This window comes from Corvus brachyrhynchos, unplaced genomic scaffold (assembly GCF_000691975.1).
Source record: "Corvus brachyrhynchos isolate BGI_N302 unplaced genomic scaffold, ASM69197v1 scaffold279, whole genome shotgun sequence".
Lineage (NCBI taxonomy): Eukaryota > Metazoa > Chordata > Aves > Passeriformes > Corvidae > Corvus > Corvus brachyrhynchos.
In genome coordinates, this window is record NW_008246060.1 from 5,719,341 (window position 1) to 5,742,069 (window position 22,729).

General features: G+C 38.5%; 1 protein-coding gene across 5 annotated transcripts in view; it reads right to left on the bottom strand.

Moving 5' to 3' along the window:
* Window positions 1-22,729, bottom strand: part of WAPL (WAPL cohesin release factor) — a 132,051-nt gene that overhangs the window by 17,418 nt on the left and 91,904 nt on the right. For 4 of the 5 annotated variants that reach the window (XM_008642781.2, XM_017746261.1, XM_017746260.1 and 1 more), the window contains exons 5-8: window positions 9,956-10,051; window positions 6,751-6,903; window positions 6,365-6,501; window positions 4,229-4,340 (exon numbers count right to left, since the gene is read on the bottom strand). In XM_008642781.2, the coding sequence (XP_008641003.1) occupies window positions 4,229-4,340; window positions 6,365-6,501; window positions 6,751-6,903; window positions 9,956-10,051 (498 nt within the window). The remainder of the gene's footprint in view (window positions 1-4,228; window positions 4,341-6,364; window positions 6,502-6,750; window positions 6,904-9,955; window positions 10,052-22,729) is intronic. The other variant, XM_017746263.1, reaches the window with a different exon arrangement.

Genomic DNA, 22,729 nt, shown 5'->3' on the forward strand with positions numbered 1-22,729 from the left:
TGTCCCACTGAGTTTAACCCTCAAGAGTCAATATGCTGCATGCATCCATCACAATTGTTTCTGTGTAAGGTAAATTAAACATGGAAACAAACTAATTCTGGAATATAAATGTTGTACAGCTCAACAGGAAAGAGCAGAATTCTGTGTCATAGCAGATTAACATCTTGTTTAGAGTTCAGCCAACCACCAAAGCAATCATTATCTGCTCTGTTTATTTTAGAAGTAGGTAATAATCATACCTGGTCATACTAAGCAGTATCAGCATTTCCAAAACAGGATTAGGCAGCTGACAAGTCTATCAAAAGCTACGTCAAAACTCCTTCCTGTCTGAGTCAAGGAAATCCTCAGGTGAATAAAGACTTTAATGTGACCAACTACCATGTATATGAACTACCAAAGGAAGGAAGCAAGAGTTTCCAAATCTACATCTTTCATGAATACATGACAACAGAGTTGTCAAAAAACCCCACAACAAACTCTTAGCTATAAACATTGCTACCCCAGCATTTTATCACTACTCCAGCCTTGCCAGAGGTAAGGGAGAAAGAATCTATGAGACCTGTCTGCACAGGGTATACACTGGTCACGCTGAATTTTCATTAACTTTCTCCAATAAGCCTTGTAATTTTATCATTTTAATTACAGGAATTGTTTACCCTTCATTTACTTGCAGCTGGCTTAAACTATACATGTCAGGTTCCCTGAAGAATTGGGTTCTTCCAGAATGGGAGTGATTAAAACAGGACACAGAGTACACACATTCCAGAGAAACCAAAGGTTAGCTAATCATTGTTCAGCCAATGTGGGACTTCAACATCTATGACGAACTGATTTTTAACAATCAGCATTATCTAGGTGAGTTTCCGGGCTTCAAAATAAATGCTCAAGGCCCCAAAGGGGTTTCTATCAACAAGAAAGTAGGCAGCAGTTAACAGAGGTAAAGTGGTGAATTTATAATCTGGGCTGCCATTATTCAGGCATTTCAAAAGCCAGAGACTGTTCTTAGATCATTACTCAGAAATGCTTTACAGATACTCCAAAGTCTGGTAAGGGTAATCACACTCATTCTGTAAACCTCTGTACCAAGCGCTTGCCTGTTCCAGATTCCCTTGTTTTCAACCCAACCAGCTCTCCACTATGAAGGAAGTAATGGCTCTTTTTCCCTCTGCATCAGCTCTGCCAACACTTCCCTTCAGACCTGCCACGCAGCTTTCAAGACACTTAAACGCGATCAGAAGGGACCAAGACACGATGCAGGGGGTTTCAGGCTGCAGGAAGACTGCTGGAAAAGCAAGAAGGATGGACCAGCTCTGTGTAACAAGAGCCAGGCTCCTGCCACAGCACATACACAGGAGGGATTCAGGCCAATAAGCCTCCAAATGCTGATGTGCAACAGGAAAATAGTGATGATATAAAAGTAAGGACCTCAAATGTGAATGGTGCTCACAGCATGGAACAAACATGCTTTAGCTTCATACCAGTGATACAGGTTTTCTAAGACTGGTTTCTCCTATTCCCTATAGGCCTCATCTGGTTTCATCTTGAATAAAACAATTCTGCCTTTTGCACAGATCTTCCCTAAGTGTTTAATTAACCACACTGCGTGAAAGCTGTCTCATGCCCTATCGTACACACAGTTCTGAGCTCAGAATGAGGGGAAAATTGTTGGTACAACTCATTTTTCATCAGTATCCTAAGAGAACAGAAAAACCAACCAAAGAAGCAAATCAATCCTTCCAAATGCCACCCTTACAGAACACAGTAGAAGAGTGGTCTTTTTGGGTGAGTTTCCCCCATCCCATTGTATTCCTCAAGATATATAAAACACATTCTGCTTCCAAACAAATGTAGAGAAGAGAAAAAAATAAAATAAATAGAATTTGCTCTAGACACAAATTTCATAGCATATCTAACTATGGATTTGCGCTCCATACTGCTACAGAATTCAGGAAAACATCCTAGTTTGAACATACACTCCAGAAATGGCAGACCATTTACACCCACTCTCATCCTTGTCTTCTCTTGCTTGTTCTATTAATACTCCAGCTTGTGGGAACAGATGGTTATTTTCTAGGGTTCAGCACTACATATAATGCACAATTTTATCTTTTTTAAAGTTATTCACACACTGAAGACATTACAAAACCACATTTCTGTGCTTAATTGCTGACAGCTATAATAGAAATATAGTTTTTACTTTAAAAATTAATAATACTTCAAAATCTTTACAGAGCACCACCAAAGAGACAAAGTCAATTAAAAACTTATGCTTAAACACAAGTCTACAAGAAAAATTTGGTGGAACAAGTAATTTTCATGTGGTTATTTTTGGGCATAGCTCAGTAAGATAGCTGGTTATTTTGTTTCCCCTGCTGGTTAAAGAAATGCCAACTGCCAGTATTGCAACTGCTACTTTATACTCCTTATGGATATGTTAAGAGTCCCCTACGCACACAGTCTATTCCATTGCATCAGAACAATGAATGCAGTATAAGCTCGTATTTGTTTCCATTAACAATGTCATTGTGGCAGTTTTCCCATCTTCAAAATACTTGAAGAAAATATTAACCAAATAATTGTGAATTTTTAGCTCAGTCCTTATTTATCTTACGGGGATTTGAGCCACGCATGCAAAGTTGAGTGTGATTTATTATTCTTGAGTTCCTTTGAAACGAGATTTAGTGGAGAAACTTCTACTCACTTGGAAAAAAACTAAAATTTCAGTGAAATAATTAGTGAATGAAAGGGTAGTACAGAAAGGCAGCACGCTAATCCAGAGATGATTGTGTTGAAGCACATACTGTCAGTAGTTAGGGCATATCCATTAGCATTCATCAAGACTAGTCTGATCACTAATTTCACAGTACTGTAAAACCTGTACCAAGAATGTACTGTAACTATATTCAAACATTAACTACCAATTTTTTTTCTTTGACAAAAGGGAGCATTTCATCAAATATACTGAAAATAGTGAACATAATCAATGCTTTTTGTTACTGCAGACTAATAATAGCATGCAATTTCCTTTTGAACTGTATGTGCTAGTTCTTTTGAAAATGAAGGAATAATGGTAACTGTTAAAACACAGCCAAAAATACACCCAGCAAGCTTGTACATTTTCCAAGGAACTGTAGCTGTCCTCTGCCAATCTCCTGCAACTCAGTGGTGGCAACTGTCCTAAATAGAATGACTGTACTTCATTTATACCTACTGCACTATTTTGACAGCTCACAAAATAATGAACTCCTTGAACTTGGTGTCTATGTTTTACAGTTAGCCATTGCTAATTTTTGAGGGAGATGGAAAATAACCTATTATTCTAAATCAGTTACTTCCAACTACAGCTTTTTTCCCCCCACCTACAGTAAGATGTCAAATACCACCTCTGAAATGTCTATTTCTGTGGGTGCAAAGCTGCATTCTGCATTGTATGTCATTCTTCTAGAGCTATTCTAGAAAATTATAAACCTAACTGATATACATATCTACTACCCATTCCAAGTAAAATCTCATCTTTTCAGCTTTTGTAAAAATATCTCAAGGAATACCCCACAGAGGTAACATCAATAAGAAGGAAAACAAAACTGCTTCAGTTTAACTCCCAGGTCATGTTACCATAAATAGCTGAAATTTACCCTTCCTAGAATCCAACAGCACATTATATATGCTCGAAGCATTCTAAACCTGCAATTACAGCAGTGCTCAAGGACACAGGCACCAGACATGAAAAAATCCCTACAAGAGCTACAGAAGAGGTGGTAATTCTCATACGAGCAAGTCTGGAGACGAGCACTTAGAGCCACCTCTCAATATAAGGAAGAAGGATTCCTTTCAAACATATTTGAAAGAATTTAAAATACAATAGAATTCTTAAAAAAGCTTAAAAGAATACATTAAAAAAAAAATCCAAAGCACAGTCCATTTTTACAAAATCCCTAATTTTTTAAAAAATAATTTCCAAACCCAGAAGCACATAAACAGTGGAATAAGGAATTTTTAAGTTGAACACAGGTGCTCTAATTTTTCATGCCACTAATGAATGCTTTCTAAAATGGAGCCACTGATCCCAGAGGCACCATTATATACACTGTACTCTATATATATATACACACACACACACACACCAGTGCACACTATACTGGATGCCTGATCTTGAACAAAATCCCCACCCAGCAGACAGGTATCACCAAACTTCAATGAAAGCCACAACTCCACAACATATCCATACCTGATGGTGCTGGGAATCATCCAGTGTTTTGAAAACCATGGCTACCATCCCGTGCGCTCTCAGATGCATTCGGAAGCTGGGCATGGCGCACTTGGTCGCCAAGCTGATTACACTGCAGAAAATTAACTCTCTGTTAGAACAACTGAAATGACCACATGTAACAAGAACAGCAGAGACACAAGTCTTCAACACATGACTGACCACATGCCTCAGACCCTGGCAAACTGTTGGAATGTTTCTTTTAAAATTTGTGTAAGGCAGGTTTGCAGCTGGCAAACAGTGACTGGTGAGCAGTGTTTTATTCAAGTTGCTTACCAGCACCAAACTATGACTGCTTTATTTTAAGCTTGGCTAAAACCAGGATTTTAAAGGGCTGCCTGAATTTGCTTTTTAAAAAAAAAAAAAAAAAAAAAAAAACTGAAAATTTCCAATAGTTATATTGAAAGGAAAGTGCCATGGTTGAAGCATAAAGCTCTGATTTAGAGACATGGGAGAGCTCATTATGGACCAAGGCATTATCAGAAATTGTAAATGTGAGCTTCCATTGCTATCTAATGGTTATCTAATTAACTGACTAGTCACAATTATGCGTAACATTACTTATACAGAAAATTTTTCTTTTATATTTACTGCTGCATTTATGATCAATGAAAACCCCATAGATTTCAGAAAAAATCTGATAAATTTATCAGTCTAATGAGTGACTAGCATAAGAGTTTATTTTAAAAACGGCAGCCTTCCCCATGCTTTCTCTGTAAGCTGTCTGCCATTTCTAGCACAGTGCAACATAACAACTGCTAAAAATGTATTGCTTTTAAATGTGCACTAATGTGGGAGGGATTCTGCAATCAAGTCTTCCACGATTACTGAGGAATCTGCCTGTAAGAGATTCACCCAGTGAGGTGTTTAAAAGAACAAGTGGTCTTTCTGTCTCCAGTCACAACAGCTCCAGCTAGAGCTTACCTATCTGTTTGAGTCTTTTACGTCTACTCCTATCCTTAGACATTGATTTCCTTTGGAAAAACACTTTTAATTTGTTAACTGAAAGAGAAGATTTTTGTTGTGTTTATACAAGTTACATTCCATTATATAAATTTGGAAAGAATTAGTTTAAAATCTTAGTAAGTTTGCCACATGGGCAAATAAGGAACACTTGCATGAAAAAATACTCCTGAACTGTCATCATAGGAGTAATTCATTCTTATCATAGTGTATATACAAACTGGACTATAGAGTTCCTGTATTTAAACTCCAGCAACAATATTCATTGCTAGTTTTGGAGGAACAAATAAATTTTAAAGTAGCTATCTTAGAGGCATAGAAAGCTTTTTCTCAGCCAGTCAAATCACAAATAAAGCACTGCCATCACCTCTCTCCAAGGATTCAAGTTTTTCCTTCTCTACTACTTTATTTTACTGAACAGAGAGGAAAATTTAGGTATATGAAAAGTATTATTGCATGGTTATTATATTTAATATTATTATAAATACTTTCATGTACAGGCAACTCACACCAGTATCAAGTCACAAACTTTTTCAAAGCAAGGCTAACATTTTTGCTGCTTACTTCACAATAATGTGTAACTTGAATATTAAGACTGCAGTGAGTAATCCAAGACAAGTTAAAGAAGCTTCCAATTAATATTTAGGTCTCAGTCCTTCTAGTGGGTGCCAGTTATGTTATTTCTCAACAGAAGATGAAGAACAGGCAGTTGGAGTTAAACACTATCTCACTGTTACTTTAGTTCTAGACTTTGATCAAACTCTGCAGTCTTAGGGATTTTATTTTAGAATTGAATTTGCATTAAAAACAGAACAGATACCACACATAAGATGCACTACACAAAGAAAAGTTATCAGAAGGTACTTTTTTAATTTACAGCAAGGATAACAAGTGTGTTCTTACTGCAGTAGGATGTCTCTTATTGCATAGTTTTCTATTTCATCTTCATAGCCATGCTGCTTTTGATTATTCACAAGATACAATCTTTATTATTATTTTCAAATTTTATTCTTCATGGCAGAAGTGCCAGGTAAATGTCAATGACATTTTAAAGCACGGTCACTTCTCTGATGCGTATTTAATTCAATATCTCTTTTAAATATAGGTACAGTGTTTTATATTAAAATATCTTACCTAAGGCAACGTGTGTTTAGGGGCTGATTGCTCTTCAATCCACTTAACAAGTACTCAATATCATCTGTGAACTCTTGATTTTCACCAAATTCCACTACATCATTGAAGTGCTTTACATGCTGAACAACAGTGTATAACTGGAAAAGACAAATATTTTGACCTAAGTAAGTCACTCTTGGGATTGATTATAATCTTAACAAGTACAGTTTAAAAATGTTTTCAGTTTTAAGTGCAAGGAAACATTAAGATGTTAATAAAGGCCATTCAACTATTTAGATAAAAATATTATTTTTAATAGGAAAGCCAAATTTCATTTTGACACTGTTCCTTCAGTAGTTAGGATTACTAGTAATTCTTTATCTTAAAAATTTGTTAAGAATACTTACTTCTTTGTCTTCTTTCCTACATTTCAATGCAGTTACTATCTCTTGATAGGGCTGAGTAGGTATTGTCACAGTTTTTATCACTTTGGGAGGTGGTGCAGGAGCCTTAAAAACTCCATCATCTTTATGAATTGCCTCCTTTGAAGATAGCCTTACCTATTAATAAGAAAGTGCTAAAATGGGCAGATGTTTTGAGCATGAAAACATACACTAAATACATCAGGAAACAGTACAGGTGTGCAATTGTCAACCTCACATTTTGGGACTGTTTAGTCCTTTCCTTGCACTACCAAGATGTACCTAAGCTGTGTGACAGTGTGTTCAATACAAAAAAACCCCATCTCTAAGTATCAGGAAAGCTCCAGCAGAATTCTGAAACTAAAACCAGCAGAAGACTAAAATGTCCTTTATATTGGTTCCTTTAAGCTTTAGGGTAAGTAAACCAAACAAATTCAGTGTTTATAGGCAGTTATTTGTTGCTCTTTGAAGTCTCCTACCCCTCTGCACTGGAGCTTCCAGGAATGACCAAGCTGGTTGCTCCATGGAGCCCTCAAGAAGTACCTGGGTCTGGATCCGAGCACAGCCCTGAGCCATCCCTGCCTCAGCCCAGCTTGGCCTGCAGGACTCTGTGCCAGCTGTTCTGGCCCTGCCTGCCAGGGACACTGCACTCCTGTCCAACCCCTCCAGCCTCACACTCCAAACGCTACCTGGCCTGAAGGCAAGAGACTACCAATATACGTTTTGTAGCAGCACAACAAATGCCACACAGAGCAGGCCTCAAACAGGTAGAGCACACTCTCAGTATTCTCTTATCCCCATTTGTGCTGTTAAGTATTTGAGGAACATCATACCATAGCACAGAATACAGCAAAACCTGTTCTACAGGGAGTAGAGAGCTTGATGTTAGGTCTAGAATAACTACTGACAGGTTTCCAGACAACTCAGGCAAGCATTACAGGTTTCTCCTCAGCCTACTTTGCTGTATTAGTTTGAGGCCACTAAAAGCTGAAGTGCAGCTTATCTTTAGATTACTTCTTTGGCACAAAATCTGACATGAAGACAAACTACAGCAAACAAGGCACATAGAAAAAGACCTCCAAATGCCAAATTCTAAATGTACAAGTGCCAATGCCAGTGGGCATTTACTCACCCTGAATCTCTTAATAACATCACGTACTTAGCTTCCTTACACAGAAAAATGAGAGTCTTTTAAAAGTGTGACTGAAAAAATAGAATTAATATGCAGGCATAGAAGATGCATGAGCTGTTACTGCTGGGGATAGCTGGAGAGAAAGCCCTCTTCTGCACTGTACATTGATAGTTAAAATTAAAATTAAAGCCAAAAGAAGCTGATATATTACTGAAGTATTCTTTACATTCTGCCTCTAGCACTGTGTGGCATTTCGGTATTCACTCACTTAAGCACCAGTGGCAAAATGGTAATTAACCACCCTGAAAAACCAGTTTAAAACACATACTGGAGGATTGATCTTATCAGTCTGTGAACACAGGAGAGCCACTGAAGGATCTCACCCAAGTCTTGGTTAATGGCTGCCCCTTCAAACCAAACTCCAAGGGAGCTTTGGAGAGGCCCCAAGAGAGTACTTGGCATAAGCAGTTTGCATGCTGTGAGTTCCTCACCATAACCTGAGACAGATTTCTCCCAACCTTCAGGTGACACATTTCTACAGAAATTAAAGAGGCAGGATTATATGTGCAGGAACTACCAGTGAACACTTGGATCAAGGCTCATTTACCTTGTAACTTTTAAGTCTCACACACATGTAAATCATGGTTAAAAACTGCATCTGAAATAACTTCAGATGTACATCACAACATGAGCAGCAGATACAAATTCCCCTCAGTGGTTTGTTCAGCCAAACCTCTACCACATTCCTGAATTAATATTCTGATGGTTCCAGACACAAAGTGGAAGTATGACAGAAGACAAAAGTGACTGTCTGAATGAATGATCCAGACATTTCCCTAGCTTGAAAAAGCCATATTCAAAGTCTGTCTGACAAGACTCACACAAAATCTGCCCTTACGTCAGCTGAGTACTTCACAAAAATCAGTATCAATAGATTCAGTAAGCAAGAAAAACTTCAGTTCAGAGGTACATAATTTAAACTGAGAAAGGGGTTAAGGAAAAACACAGGGCTGAAATTTCTGCTCTCTCCTCAAACTCTAGTGGAAATGGTTATTTTAAAATCAGTTATCTGCATTTTCCAGGCAGTGCAGTTAACATCCAAAGAAGGCTGTTCAGACTACTGTGAGGAGGCAATCAAAAACAACCACAAATCAAAGAGGAAGAAGTACCAGAACACCACAAAGAGAGGTAGAATTAAAAAAAACCAACCAACCAACAACCACCAAAAAAAAGAAATAAACAAAAAATAAACAACCACAAACTGGTGACAACAACAAAGCTGAAGAGTTATCACTGCAAAACTATCTACTTTCTGATTTTCTGTTCTCAGGCAAATACTATCAGCAAGGCACCAAACGAGATTACATTTATTGACAATGTACAATGCTCTCTTAGCATAATCAGTAACAACTTCTACAAATAACAGCCAAAGACTGTGGATTCTCAGAGTCTCAAGATTTAGAAAACAATTACCTTGAGTCTCAAAACAACCACTGACTTTTGAACAAACTTCAAGAACTGTTTTCAGCCCTGATCTACTTTTTGTAGACATGCTTATATCCAGTATGTTGGCATTAGCATTTCTGACTGTACACAGAAAATGGTTTCTTTCATAGTATCTAAAGACTCAAGTCAGCAATCACCATTACTCCATTAGAAAGGAAAAAGAAATGAAATAGCTCTTTTCAACTTTTTCCTTTTTCATTAGCAATTTGCCGACCTCTGTGGTCATTAGTAAGTTAATCCTGGGACTTCTCTCAGAAAACGAAATGGAGTCCATTGTTAGAAAGCTTAACTTCAGCAGATTAGGGAACATAACTTGAAGTATCTTTTTGTAACTCTATATTGAAGTGATATGAAAGATCCTATTCTATAGTATTTCCACTGACAATTTCTTTTCTATCAAATTCCAGTGGCTCACATCACAAAGTGGACTTCATTCTGAATTACTGTGACATTACCAGATAGCAAGAACTTGGTTAAAAAAAAAAAAAAAAAAATCTGTAAGTCTTGAAAGGAGATTTAGTAAACTTGAAAAAAAAACAACAGTCTACTTACTGGGACACTGGGAGTTTTCAAAGCTGGTGGTGCTGGCAGAGCCTCTGATTCTGGCTGGTTCCAGTGTCTAGCATTATATACTGCTTTTGTGGGAGACTAGAAGATAAAAATAAAAATTATTTCTTAAGTCAATTACCAGTAGTCACTATACACTTCAAAAATTACTATAGTGATGCTGTAGCCAAACAAGGGAAATAAGCCTCATTTTCCCTGCTGTATTCCCAGCAACACAGGTTCTCAATATCACATGTATCAGAAAAATCAGACTTCAAAGCATCTGATGGTTTTAAAGACATACAGACCCACTCAAATGGCAAAAGACATGATATGTATGTATTTAAAGAATTTTTGAGTTGTTCCATCTCTTAAATTTATTCAAAGGCAAAAGGTCTGCAACCTTCCTATACACAAAAACTGACAGCTCTGAGGGAAAAAACATGTTAGCAAACACCATGTCAGTAGAAATATGACTGGTTTAGAATCAAAATGCAGAACTGATATAGACTTTGATGCTAGGAAGAATACAAACACTCAAACTAAATGCCTTAATCCATATTAATAAATTAAGAGGACTTTTTTTCCTCTTGCTCAAAAATGTGTCAAGGCAAATCAAAATGCATCAAAATTTACTGTCCTTGAATTTTTGGAAAACATAATGTACTCCTCAGAGGAAGCAAAGACAGAATTCTATTTCTAGCATTTGAGTTTACCAATCTACTTGCATAATATTATTCTAGACTAAAACAGCATTACAATTTTCACTATTTCCCACCACACCACGTATCAAGTGAACTCTGTAAGTACCTGCTTCCTCACGGCACTTACATAGCATTTTAATTGTGAAAAAATAATTTCAAATAAACATTTTCTGTCAAAATACAACACATCAATTATTTAACCCAAATACAAGCTCAAGTACAGCCCACATAGGGGCTACATGTGGCAAGCCTTAGTACCAGCTGGGACTGAGCACCACTCCATGAAGGGCAGCAAGGTTCTGGCATGTCAAAAGCTAGAAAGCCAATTCTGTAAGTCATTCTGTAAGTATTATTGCAGAGTAAAACTCTACTGTGTTGCATCTTTCCATTCTTCACAACAGAAAGCCCTACCGAACAAAATTTCAAGGAATATTAGCAGAATGAAAGCCTCAGCTATGAGTTTTCAGTCATTCATTCCAGTCTCCACAGAAGAAAAAAGCCTCACCTCCTAAAGCGTGCTTTGATGCGGTCATGAGAAACTTGGATTGTTAAATTATGTTCCTAAAGCAGTGCTCATATACCATTCATTAACATGTATAAAGTAATTACTATCTTAAGTTCCATCAGTTTTTGCAAGGAAGCTCTTTTAGACAATATCTGTTCAGCTGAAAACGTTAGACTGAGAAACCAGGTTCATGTTCAGGATACTACAGTTACAAGAGGACATCTGGGCCCACAAATAGGAAGAAAGTGTCATATGGATCCCCATCTGAAAAAGGTTAAAAAATGGTTCAGATGTTAACTCTTTTCTCCTATACCTTTCAGAGCAGCAAATATTTACCTGGAATCTGACTCAGGGTCTGCAATGAACAAAGGAAGGACAATTTACAAAGAAAGATGATTGGTTTTTGTTGTTTTTTTTAAATCAAGAAAGATACAAGTTTCACAGATATCTGCAATGGAAAAGAACCACAGAGTGTTTTTGTTTCTTGAATTGCTCCACACTTCATCTCAGTGCATATTTAAGATTGGGAAGAGAGGGTATAAGTTTCTGAGTGCCCTATCCTGGTATATGCGATAATTCAAGGAAGTAATACACTCTGTCAACTAACCTGCACAGCACAGGGTATCCCAGAATCACAGACCAGTTTGGGTTGAAAGCCTCTGCCTGTGCCCCACCTTGTGTTCCTTTTCCTTCAGGCCATGCGCTCCATGAGCAGCCAAACACAGTCCCTGGCAGGCACAGCAGGAGCAGAGTCTCGCTGGGTTTGAGCTTGTCTTGGAGAGACAGCAGCTGGACCAGGCCCTTGCTGCCCACACCACACAAGTGCCTGCAGTCTCCTTGGCTCTTCCCAGCACCTCTGCTGCTCGCACATGGCAAGGAGGCCCAGCCCACAGGAAGCACATTCAGTGCTCCGGAGGGAGTTTCACCCAAGTACACAACAGCTGTGTCAGTGCTACCAAAGGGCCACACAGCATTCGTGTGTTTCCCTCAGCAGAGAGCAACAGCTGATGCGTAGGAAAGAGTTCAACAGGGCAAACAGATAAAAGCAAATTCCTTCTAAATACCCAGGGCTCACAGGCTTCCAAAGATGGCATGCTTTTTATTTAACAGTCAAAAATGGGCTTTTCTTCCCCAATTTCCCTTAATCCCTTAAATTACTAAATTAATTACTAAATCAAAAGCTAGGGCATCCTGAAGTGTTTTGTGACATGGCACTTCACAACTTAAGCATTATGAGTGCAATAGAGAAAAAAGGCTACTTTTTACATAAGGAAACAAGTAATGCCACCAATAAATGCCTGTTCTGAGAAACAAGGACATCTGCATTTAACAGCTCTCTTGTACAGAGCCTGAAGTTTAGCTGGAAATAGTAATACTTAAAACCTCAAATACCTATGGAAGGTTAGTTTTAGCCACAATTCCTTGTAGTATCTTCCACTTCTAGATCAGAAAAGATCTAAGCACGTGATTGGCCCGTCATTCCACACCTTCCCAGTAGCATTTCCTTAGACACCTTACCATTTGCCATCCAGTCAGTCTCCCACTGCCTGTACACAGCTGATCCACCAAAACACCTGCAAAAATCCAATACCACTTCCCGAAGAAATACGTTCTAATCAGTTCTAACACATTATGCAGAGACTTTGGGGCCTCTCTCACAATTCATATGGACTTTGACACAGCAAATACATCCCTCCTTTCCAACCACTTCTTAAAGCAACCCTCCCATTTTCCCTTGCAACACAGAATTAGGATGAATTTCCAGAACAAGTGCAAAGAAATTGCGCCAATACTGATCAACCAGCAAGCACTGTGTGGACTTGCTTTGGATTACTGTGTGACAGAACTGAAGCCAGGAAAAGTACCAAAGATCAAATGAATGCTGGTGAAGAAAGACTTTTCAGAAGGGCTCGATCACAAAAGAGAAGAGGTTGGTTTGTTTGGTTTTGGGGTGGTTTTTTTTACGGCAACTCAATTGCTTGTTGTAACAATCTTTCTGGAACAAGCAACACTGATATTTAAGCAGCAGTAATTTATGAAACCTTCTCTTAAAGACAAGAAAATCTTGCAATTATTCAAATAATGCAGACTTTTCTTTAGTAATTCCTTCTCTCAAGATTAACTTAGAAGAGATGCAAGTGGAAGTACATTGCTCCTTTGAATTGTGTTCTTAAGGCAAAGAATATTAATCAGCTGTAAGAGGTTCTGCTGAATAGCAGAGGAGTTTCCTTTTTTTGTACATCTAGAACTGACACCTGCTTACACAGAGATACATGTCTGAAAGACTGCAAATATTCCAGGGAGGATATAAGGCATACGGTACTGTGGGATTCTGCATGTGGTTCTGGGGGGATGAGTGGAGATACAAAACCAGAACTAATGCCAGGGATTTTACAAAATGCACAGAGCTGTCACTTTTATAATATCATCTCCAAATGGCATCAACTATGGGTCATGCTTAACCTCCCATCCCTGAAAACATCAAAGCTGAAATTTTCTAGAGCTGGCACTCTGCACATACTGATGCAGCACTGCCTGCCATTCATAGATGTAAGAATAGCAGAAAATAAGAGCCAGGGACATGAGTCACACAGAAAATACCAGCAAAATGAGAAAGAGCATCTATCTGCAGGCAAGAATGCTTTCCAAGGTAGAAGACAATGGCAAAAGAAAACCCAAGAACATTTTTAACAGATATCCTGATAAATGAATTGTTTGTATCTGAAGTGCATTCAGTAACACTGTATGCCAGATGCTTGTCAAAATTACAAGTTCCAAAAAAACCCAATAAACAAAATATATGATTTACCACTCTGTATTCATCATCATTAAGAGTACACCCTGTCCCGCATGTCTCACTTTGAACAGGAAAAACATAACAGGCATGTTATGCAGCACAGAAATATTCATAATGGACTACTCCTTTTGAAAAGGGAAAGGGATGAACATCACTCAGAGCAATGAAAAAGAAATCACACTTCAAAGTAGGAAGACGGAGTATCAATTCAGCACAGGCTGAGCCATGCGTATAGAACAGAAAAAAGTTAATCTGGACTCCAGATAAGACAGCAGTTTCCAACAGTAGTTTAGAACCAGCACCAAGTCATTTCTCCAGTGTTCAAAGTCTAAACGGAATCACCATTATTTGGATCACAGTAGCAGATTAGTGCCAATAAATCACCTCTGGCTGCCATGGATCACTTAATTGTGAGGTGCTATTCCATTTAAACACAGAACACATTATGCACACACATAGCCAGACAACTACAAGCTGTTAGTCAGACAAGGTTGAAGAGTATCAGACAACACAACGAGCAGGAGAAAAAAAAGTCGCTGAAGCTTTTCTTGCATCAAACTTCTGAAGAACTGCAAAATGCTTTTTTTCCTTGAAGCTCAAAAGGAGGCCCACAGAGCACAACAAGATGATGGGTCCAACACTGATGCGAAACGTGAAAACAGAACTTAAGAAACAGGACAATTTGATAAACAAGATTCATTAACAGAAATAGCCAATGATGCTCTTATGCTGCTTATGCCGAGTGTACTCAAAACTGGTCAGCTCAGAAGCAGAAGCCATATGGTTACGGTCAGTAATTTGGCCTGAAACCTGTATTAAGTCTAATTAAAAGGGACAGAATACAATAGTTTAGACATATCACCACATTACTGGAAACATAACGCTTTCCTTAAGGGAAAAGAAAAACCTGCACTTGCCTGCAAGGAATGCCCTGGCACAAACACTTCCCAGCACAAATCGCTCACACAAATTTCCTGCTCCCTTGGTTGCGAAAGGCAGAGAGAAGCAGGCAAACACAGACACATGTGACCCCCTCCCCTCCCCCCATTAATCTTAATCTACCCGAAGTTATCAATCTACTAACACGAAAGCCTTAAAAATTGTAACTGCAATGAAATTCCAGAGGTCATACGGCTGGGGTGTGCACACACCCACAGCAGCATTTCCATTTGGATCAATATAAAACACTGTCCAAATAAATCTCCCAGATGTCCTCAGTTACAACACTGGGGTTTGCATCACTGAGGACACTGACCTGATCACTTCTCAATGTGACCAAACTTCAGATGTACCTCCAGAGAGCACCTACGTCATGCCAGCTGTTACTGGGCATTGCCCTCATTAGGTCAACACAAAGCTAATTTAAAGCAAAATTTTGAAATGCATGTAACAAGGACACTGGGCCCTCAACACCACCGATCTCCCCCTCAAGACGTGCGCATATCGCATCGTGCAATTATTGAATGTCACAGACAGAGCTGAGCGAACCAACCATGCTCATACAGTATACAGGAGCTGTGAAGACAATTTTGCATATTCATCTGCATATAAATTAAGCTCCCACTGGCAAATGAAACTGGTATATTTTAATCTCTTTGAGCGTTTTTCCCATTTTAGAACTTCCTACGGACTGAGACCTTGTGCAATGTAGCATTTATCCTACACAGCTATCCCTGTATTGCCAAATTAGTAAAACATTAAGTTAATTACTGGAACTACAAAACTGATGTGTGTGAGCTTTTTTGCAGGGAATGTGAGGATGCAAGGGAAAATCTAGTTTCAAAAATACCTTAATGCATCTTTGCTTCTTGCCTTAGAGCTAATACCAGTAGGAACTGGAAGTATAAAATGCCAAGTTTCCACCGTGACATTAAACATTTTCCATTCAACTTGATTTTTCTACTTCCCCCAAAGCCCAAGTACGCACAGGGGGAGAAGGATTTCCATGCTTATTTTTCATTTGTTCCTCTTGCCTCTATGAGGACTTAGCCTGTTCACTTTGCATCCCTACCCTTCTCAGACAAAGCTGCTACCATCCCTGTTAACACCACCTAGCAAATAGGCATGTCCAAGAATATTGCTACCACAGTTCTACCCAACAGCTGCGTATGCAGGACACATGAGGAAGCAGTTTCGCCAGGTGGAAGGATCTCAGCTTGGCATCTACCAGAACACCCTCTTCACCACAGTTTAATATGAAGGAGTGAGAAGAAAATAATTTTGATCAGCATCAAATGATTATCTTGAAGTGAGGAGACCAACTCCTGGTATTTGCTTTGACTCCAAGATGGCAAAACCCCAACTCAATTCAGTAAAATTACAGCAGGTACCTCATTCTTCCATTTAGGTGACTAATCTAAAAACCTGCTAGTCCTGACTAGTATCCTGCTTACTAGTTTACACAGTAAGGATTGGTTTTAGTCTATTTACATGAATAATAGTAAAAAAAAAGCCCCTAAATGGTAAGCACTTGGAAGCCAGTATTAAATAAATATGCTTATAGAAGAATTCAGTTTTGCAAATGTTAAGTGAAATAATAGTATCAATATGAGACTTTGGTTTTAAACAAATCACATGTTTAACAGATTTATTCTCACCTTCTATAGTATTTTATCTTTTTTAAAAATTTATTTTTATTCCAGCAACATAAAAATTGCTTACACTATACAAGCTGTTTATAACTGGCTGGCAGTTAGAACAGCTCACCTCTTGTTTATCATTCCAACAAAACGTCTTTGGACAAAAAAAAATCCCCACAAAAACCACTTCAGTTTGGGACTGGGCAGCCAATCTGCCAGAAGCAGCAACCAGCAAATGAAAGGAATGCACTGCAGAAGCAGCAACAGGCAGTCACAGGTTGTCAGCTCTGCCCAGCACTGTTTGCCAGCCTGCTGACAGACCGACTGGGCTTAGCGCTGAACTGAGATGTCTCAGAATATTTCAATTGCCCAAATTCAGCTTGACTCCTCAATGGAGTCAAAACAGCTTACGCCAACTAATAATCTTTCCTCTCAAAAACAAGCAATTTTGACTTCCTAGATTAGGATGCAAAGACCAGCTCGATGTGCATAGTTATCAGCAGTATAATATCACTGAAAAAAATGCTTTATTACAACTGTTCATCCTTAGAGTAAGGACACTCTTTAGCTAATGGTTACGTGAGATGAAGACAAGCAGCTCTTTCTAAAATGAGCCCTGGCCTGTCTACTCTGATCCTACCATTATATGTATAGAAAGGGCTATATACTTGACTGATAAAGCAAAATTTCTGAATTATGATTTCACTGCTGTTTTTTCAGGACTATTTATTTTAAAAAAGCTACAGAAAAGTAATTAAGCAAAATCACATAGGTTTGTGCACTTAAGATAGACTAAAGTTCACATACTCTAAAACTTCAAAATGAAAGAACAATCTTTAAAAACCCTATTTGGGGAAATGCTGATTCATTTGCAGGCCAGCAAAAAAAATAACGTTACTTGCAGGATGCCTTTGATAAACATCTACTGTAAAGTATAACACAAGCTAAGTGGAAAAATACAGACCACAGTGCAGCCTAGTTTCTGTCCCCTCCCACGCACACGTCATTGTCACATTAGCCCTAAGATCACTCAGCCAGCCCAGGGCCGTGCACGGGTTCGTACTTCTCCAATTTCATAACACTTTCAAAGACCAGGTATAAGCATTTCATCTTGAACTTCTGGTTTATTTAGACCCAGCATTTGTTTCAAACTGGTATTTATAGCTCCTTCTAGTCAGCATGAAACACCAGTGGAGAAAGCTCCCATCAACCTGTAAAAGATCTCTTATACCCTTAAAACACGTATTACAATGAATCCTATTGGAAACAAAGGTTCACACATAAGTTTTATTTTCAGGTATTGAGAGCTTCTGACAGTGCCTAACCTTATAACAGGAGTATTTTATTTTCCATGAGGAAATTGACCTCCTCATGGAAAAAAAACTGCCTATAGGAAAAGAAAGATGCATTTACATAATGAACTAAGGACTAGTTGCAGATCAGACTAAAGTCACATAGAAAAAAAGAAAATTTCTTCCTGGTTCAGCACTTGGTAACTGGAAATAAGTGCTCTTTACACAGTATTGATTTAACATGTCCTTCCAACTTACCTGTCCACACTCGGAAATCTTGCATGCATTTCTGTACTTTGTGGGGTACAGAAGTTATTCTTAAAACTTAACTAAAACATGAAAAACAATAAATAGTTACACAGTTATGACTGGCTCAAGTTTTTCTCTTGGATACAAAGTTCAGCAGAAGTCTGTTGGTTAAGCCATGTCTGAATTCACCAATGCTTTCATTCATGTATTCGACACTACTGTCATGACTAACTACTAATGTCACTTGATCAAAGTGCTGCAAGTAATCCTGCTAACACCACTGTGTTTAGTGAGCATTTCTCAGTTGCAATGTTGACTTAACCAGGTTAAGATGACTTAATCTTTCTTCTTGGGTTCCCTCAACTGAGTAGATACAATAGTTTAGAGTCTCCCAGTGAACTGGACTAAGATTTATGTTAAATGTTTCTTTTTTTAGTGAGTTATTTTTATAGTAATACACAGCATTGGGAAACCGAAGGCACGAGGAAACAGGACTGAGCTGGTTGAGCAAAGGGAGAATAAAAGCAGTATAACCATGTCCTCCTGCCAGTATTTTTTGCCTGCTTCAGGTAAAACCAGTCCTTATACTAGATGAGGCTTTGTTGGGCTTGGGACTGGGTATTTTTGGTTGCTGGTTTTTGATGTGCAGTGCAAGAGGACCTCAGCTTTTCCTAGCAACTGCAGTCTACACTTGTGGAGGAACTTTCAAGCAATGCCATTGTTAAAAGTACTGTTACCAAAATGTTCCCAGGCATAGCAAGCAGTGAAAGCCAAAAGCAGCTGCTAGTGAGCACTAGGCCATGTCATACAGCAAGGCAAGGGAGCCCCGTGGCAAGCAGACACCTGCCAATTAAAAGCTAAACTGCACTAGCAGCTGTCAATTTGATCTAGCACATCCCAATCAAATCTGTCACTATCTCACACCCACTGAGCCTCAAAGGACTGTTGTGATTTAAACCCAGCTGGCAACTAAGCCCCACCCAGCTCCTTGCTTACTGAACCCCAGTGGGACCGGGGAGAGAATCCAAAGGGTCGAAGTGAGAAAACACAAGGGTTGAGATAAAGACAGACAGTTTAACAGGGAGGGCAAAAACCATGAATGCAAGCAAAACAGAACAAGGAATTCATTCACCACTTCTTATGGACATGCAGCTGTTCAGCCATTCCCAGGAAAGCAGGGCTCCATTGTGTGTAACAGCTACTTGGGAAGACAAAGGCCATCACTCCGAAGGTGTGTGCCCCGTTCCTTCTTCTCCAGCTTTTTATATTGCTGAGCACAATGTCATATGGTATGGAATATTCCTTAGGTCATTGGGATCAGCTGTCCCTTCCCAAGCCTCCTTGCGCACCCCCCAGTCTCCTGGCAGGCAGGGTGGGATGAGGAGCAGAAAAGGCCTTGGCTCTGTGTAAGTGCTGCTCAGCAATAACAAAAACATCCTTGTACTACCAATACTGTTCTCAGCACAAACCCAAAACAGCCCTGTAAGAGCTCCTCTGAAGAAAATTAACTCTATTGCAGCCAAAACCAGCACACACCGGAAACTCTGTGGTCCAGTATTTGAATGGGCCAAAGGAAAGACCAAGATAATCAGTTTAGTGGCAAAGAGGTTTTACCATACCTTTTCCTGTATGTACAAGCCAATATGTGCACAAGGAGAGGAAAAGAAAAAGCCCACTGATGTATTCCCATTCACTGGGCACATGTGGGAATGTGTACACAGTCGCAAACCAGGCAGGTTTTCTAGGGCTAAGATTTCAACAAGTGAATTTAAAGACATTTCTCTGGGCATAGCAATACAAGAGAGTAAGAAAAAAATTTGAGCTAGCTTAAAGTAATTTATAAACAGTAAATTTTCATTGCAAAAGTTAGTATTTAATTGAAATATGCCCATTTTAACTGGAGTCATAAGTCATTAAGCAATGAATTAGCCTTCAGGTTAGTTTTTAGTTTGATCAGTAGTCCATGAATCACCAACGTAGACTGACCATGAAGTGAGCACTTTCTTCCTCATCTTACCAATCACAAAAAGCACATTTCACACTCTCAAGAAAATTTCAGTGTTTTATAGGTGCTAAAATTGCATTCTATAGTAGCATGGAAGCTTCATGAAATACACTCAGTGCAAAAGATATCAACATCTAAGAAATTAATTCCAAAAGGACTTGTTTCTAAAATTCACCTACTCTAAAGGAGAGGAAAAAAAAATACTGATAAAGCAGCCATCTAACTGAAATTTCATGCTACTTTGAGAAAACATAAGACTGAGTCTGCTTCCAGTCATGCCAACTTGAGAGAGTCAGTGCTTTTTTTCCTGCTGTACCTCCTCTGTCTCCTTCATGCAGCTCCCTAAGTCTTCCCACGTGCCTCAGCAGTCCTGAAGAGCAGTAACAGAAAGATTATAGTTTCTCCGTCCCAGGCCCCTCAAGCTGAAAGGCTCCATACCTTTTAACTATGATTTGCAACTCCATCTAAATTCTTACCTTGAGATATTCAAAGGTAATCATTATTCACCACGTCTAGGCTGACTTCCTACGGCCACAGGCAGAACTAGGATCAGCACAGAGCTGCAGATCACTCATTATACATTTTAAGAGCAGAGGGGCCATCCCAGAAAATGTGCTGTTCAGAGGATGGTGGTCCCTAGTAACATGCTGGACAACACAAACACTGAACTGACACAAAACACTACACAGAATCATTAATTTTTAGGGCTGATAAATCAAAAGGTTAAGTTTGGGGATAGACTAGCTCTCCTTATCTTACACTTTTAAGTTGGCATTTTTCAGGTTCCCATTAGAGACGGATATTTTGCATAAGACCACAGAAAACCATTCCACAGTACTCCTAGAAAAACTGTTTCTCTTCAGTTGCTGACTAGCTAAACTCTGTTGGGAAAGCAGCAGGAGCAAGAAATCTCAGGAAATAATTTTTATGCTCCCTACTTTCAAGTCTTTACTCTCAGTAGATTTGAACCATAGCAACAAAAAATTTCTTGTCTACTCTGTTGGGTTTGCCTGCTAATGGAAAATTTGTTTCATCTGTAGAAGGGGAACTAAGCTCAAAGGGGCCAGCAGGTGGGTGTATCCAGAGTTCCCGAACTTACATGCTAGAGCATGAGTTACCCAGCCAGTTGAATTAAAATCGTAAACAGCTGCAAACAAACTTCTGCAGATGTTACTCATGTATACTTCACACCCATGATTTGCAACTCAAGTAATGCCAATATTTATGCACTGTAAGTACTTAATTATGTTGCTATGGAATGTAACACTCCTCCTATAACTCAGGCTCAGGATAAAGAGGTTTCATTCACTTAAAAGCATGGCTCTGGTTGAGACTTTACTCACCGATCTTAATGTCCGCAGCTACTGCAACCAGGCAGTGATTTCAGTCCTTATGGTAAATAAAAGCAGTGTTTATAAACACTGTTATTCACTAAGTCAATGATGTTGGTAATATTTTACTGTACATACACTCAAAGTTTCAAGAATTGAACTTTAGCATTAGGAGACAATGGTCAAGTTTTCAAAACCACAAACGTGGGTGAGAGATCTGCTGAATACAAACTGGAAAAAATACTTGCGCTTTCTGGATGTGCTGAAATTTAATGATAGCACCTGTTGCTTCCTGAGTAACAGAGATGTTTACTTGACAGCTCAGTCTGATGCAGTGTCACAGCTCTGAATACCACCACCTAACAGAAAATGTTTAATACTGCATCTGCTAGTTCCTACAAGAAAAAATAAATGGTGCTGAGACAGTAAAGAAGTTCCAGAGATTTTTTTAAGATTGCTTAGTTATTATGATCAGGTTAATACTTCTAGTTCTTTTTGGTTTTTTTTTTTATTCCCAGAATGAAAATTCCCTTAAGATACAACTAAGATTAAGAGTCTATACCCATACTTTAGGAAGATAATTATAGCATCTCTAATTACCATCAGAACAAGCTTTACAAGCTTCCTTAGTAACTCCATGTAACAGCCGTATGATTAGAGAACATTAAAGTTTAAAATCTGAATCTCAATTACAGCAACATCTACTTCTAGTTCCATTATATCACTACAGGGTCAAAAAACCCGCTTCGTTCTCAACTTTCCCACTTGAATTAAGTTTTTTCCCAACTGAGAATTTTCTAGAGTTGAAACCACTCTCTCTTATATGATATTGCTCTAAGGCTCCACCCCCCCCCGTAATTTCACTATATATATAGTCAAAATTAATTAAATTTTCATATAAATTTTCACATAAAATCTCAGGGATTTAAAGAATAAAAATTAAACATGAAACACATGAAATGCTATTACAGAATATCTGAAGCATATAAATATTTAAATTATTTTTTAAATTCTGTATTTACCAGAACACCCACAGCTGTTTTATGCTGTTAAAAAATACAGCTGAAAACGTTACAGTTAAATTTACACTTCCTGTACTTCTGTTTCTCAGTGTACTGTAACTTGTTCACTGATAAGAAGCTGAATTTTTAAAAATTATTATTTAAATCAGCAAAAGCTGAGGAACTTTCATCTTCAAGAAATACTATTTCAGTTTTGAAAACGCCCTCCTCACTTATCTAACTCCAAACTCTGGAGGCAAGAGCTTCCCATTCTGTCCAAAGTCAAAGCAACAAGTGACACTTCTTTTTCAAAGGGC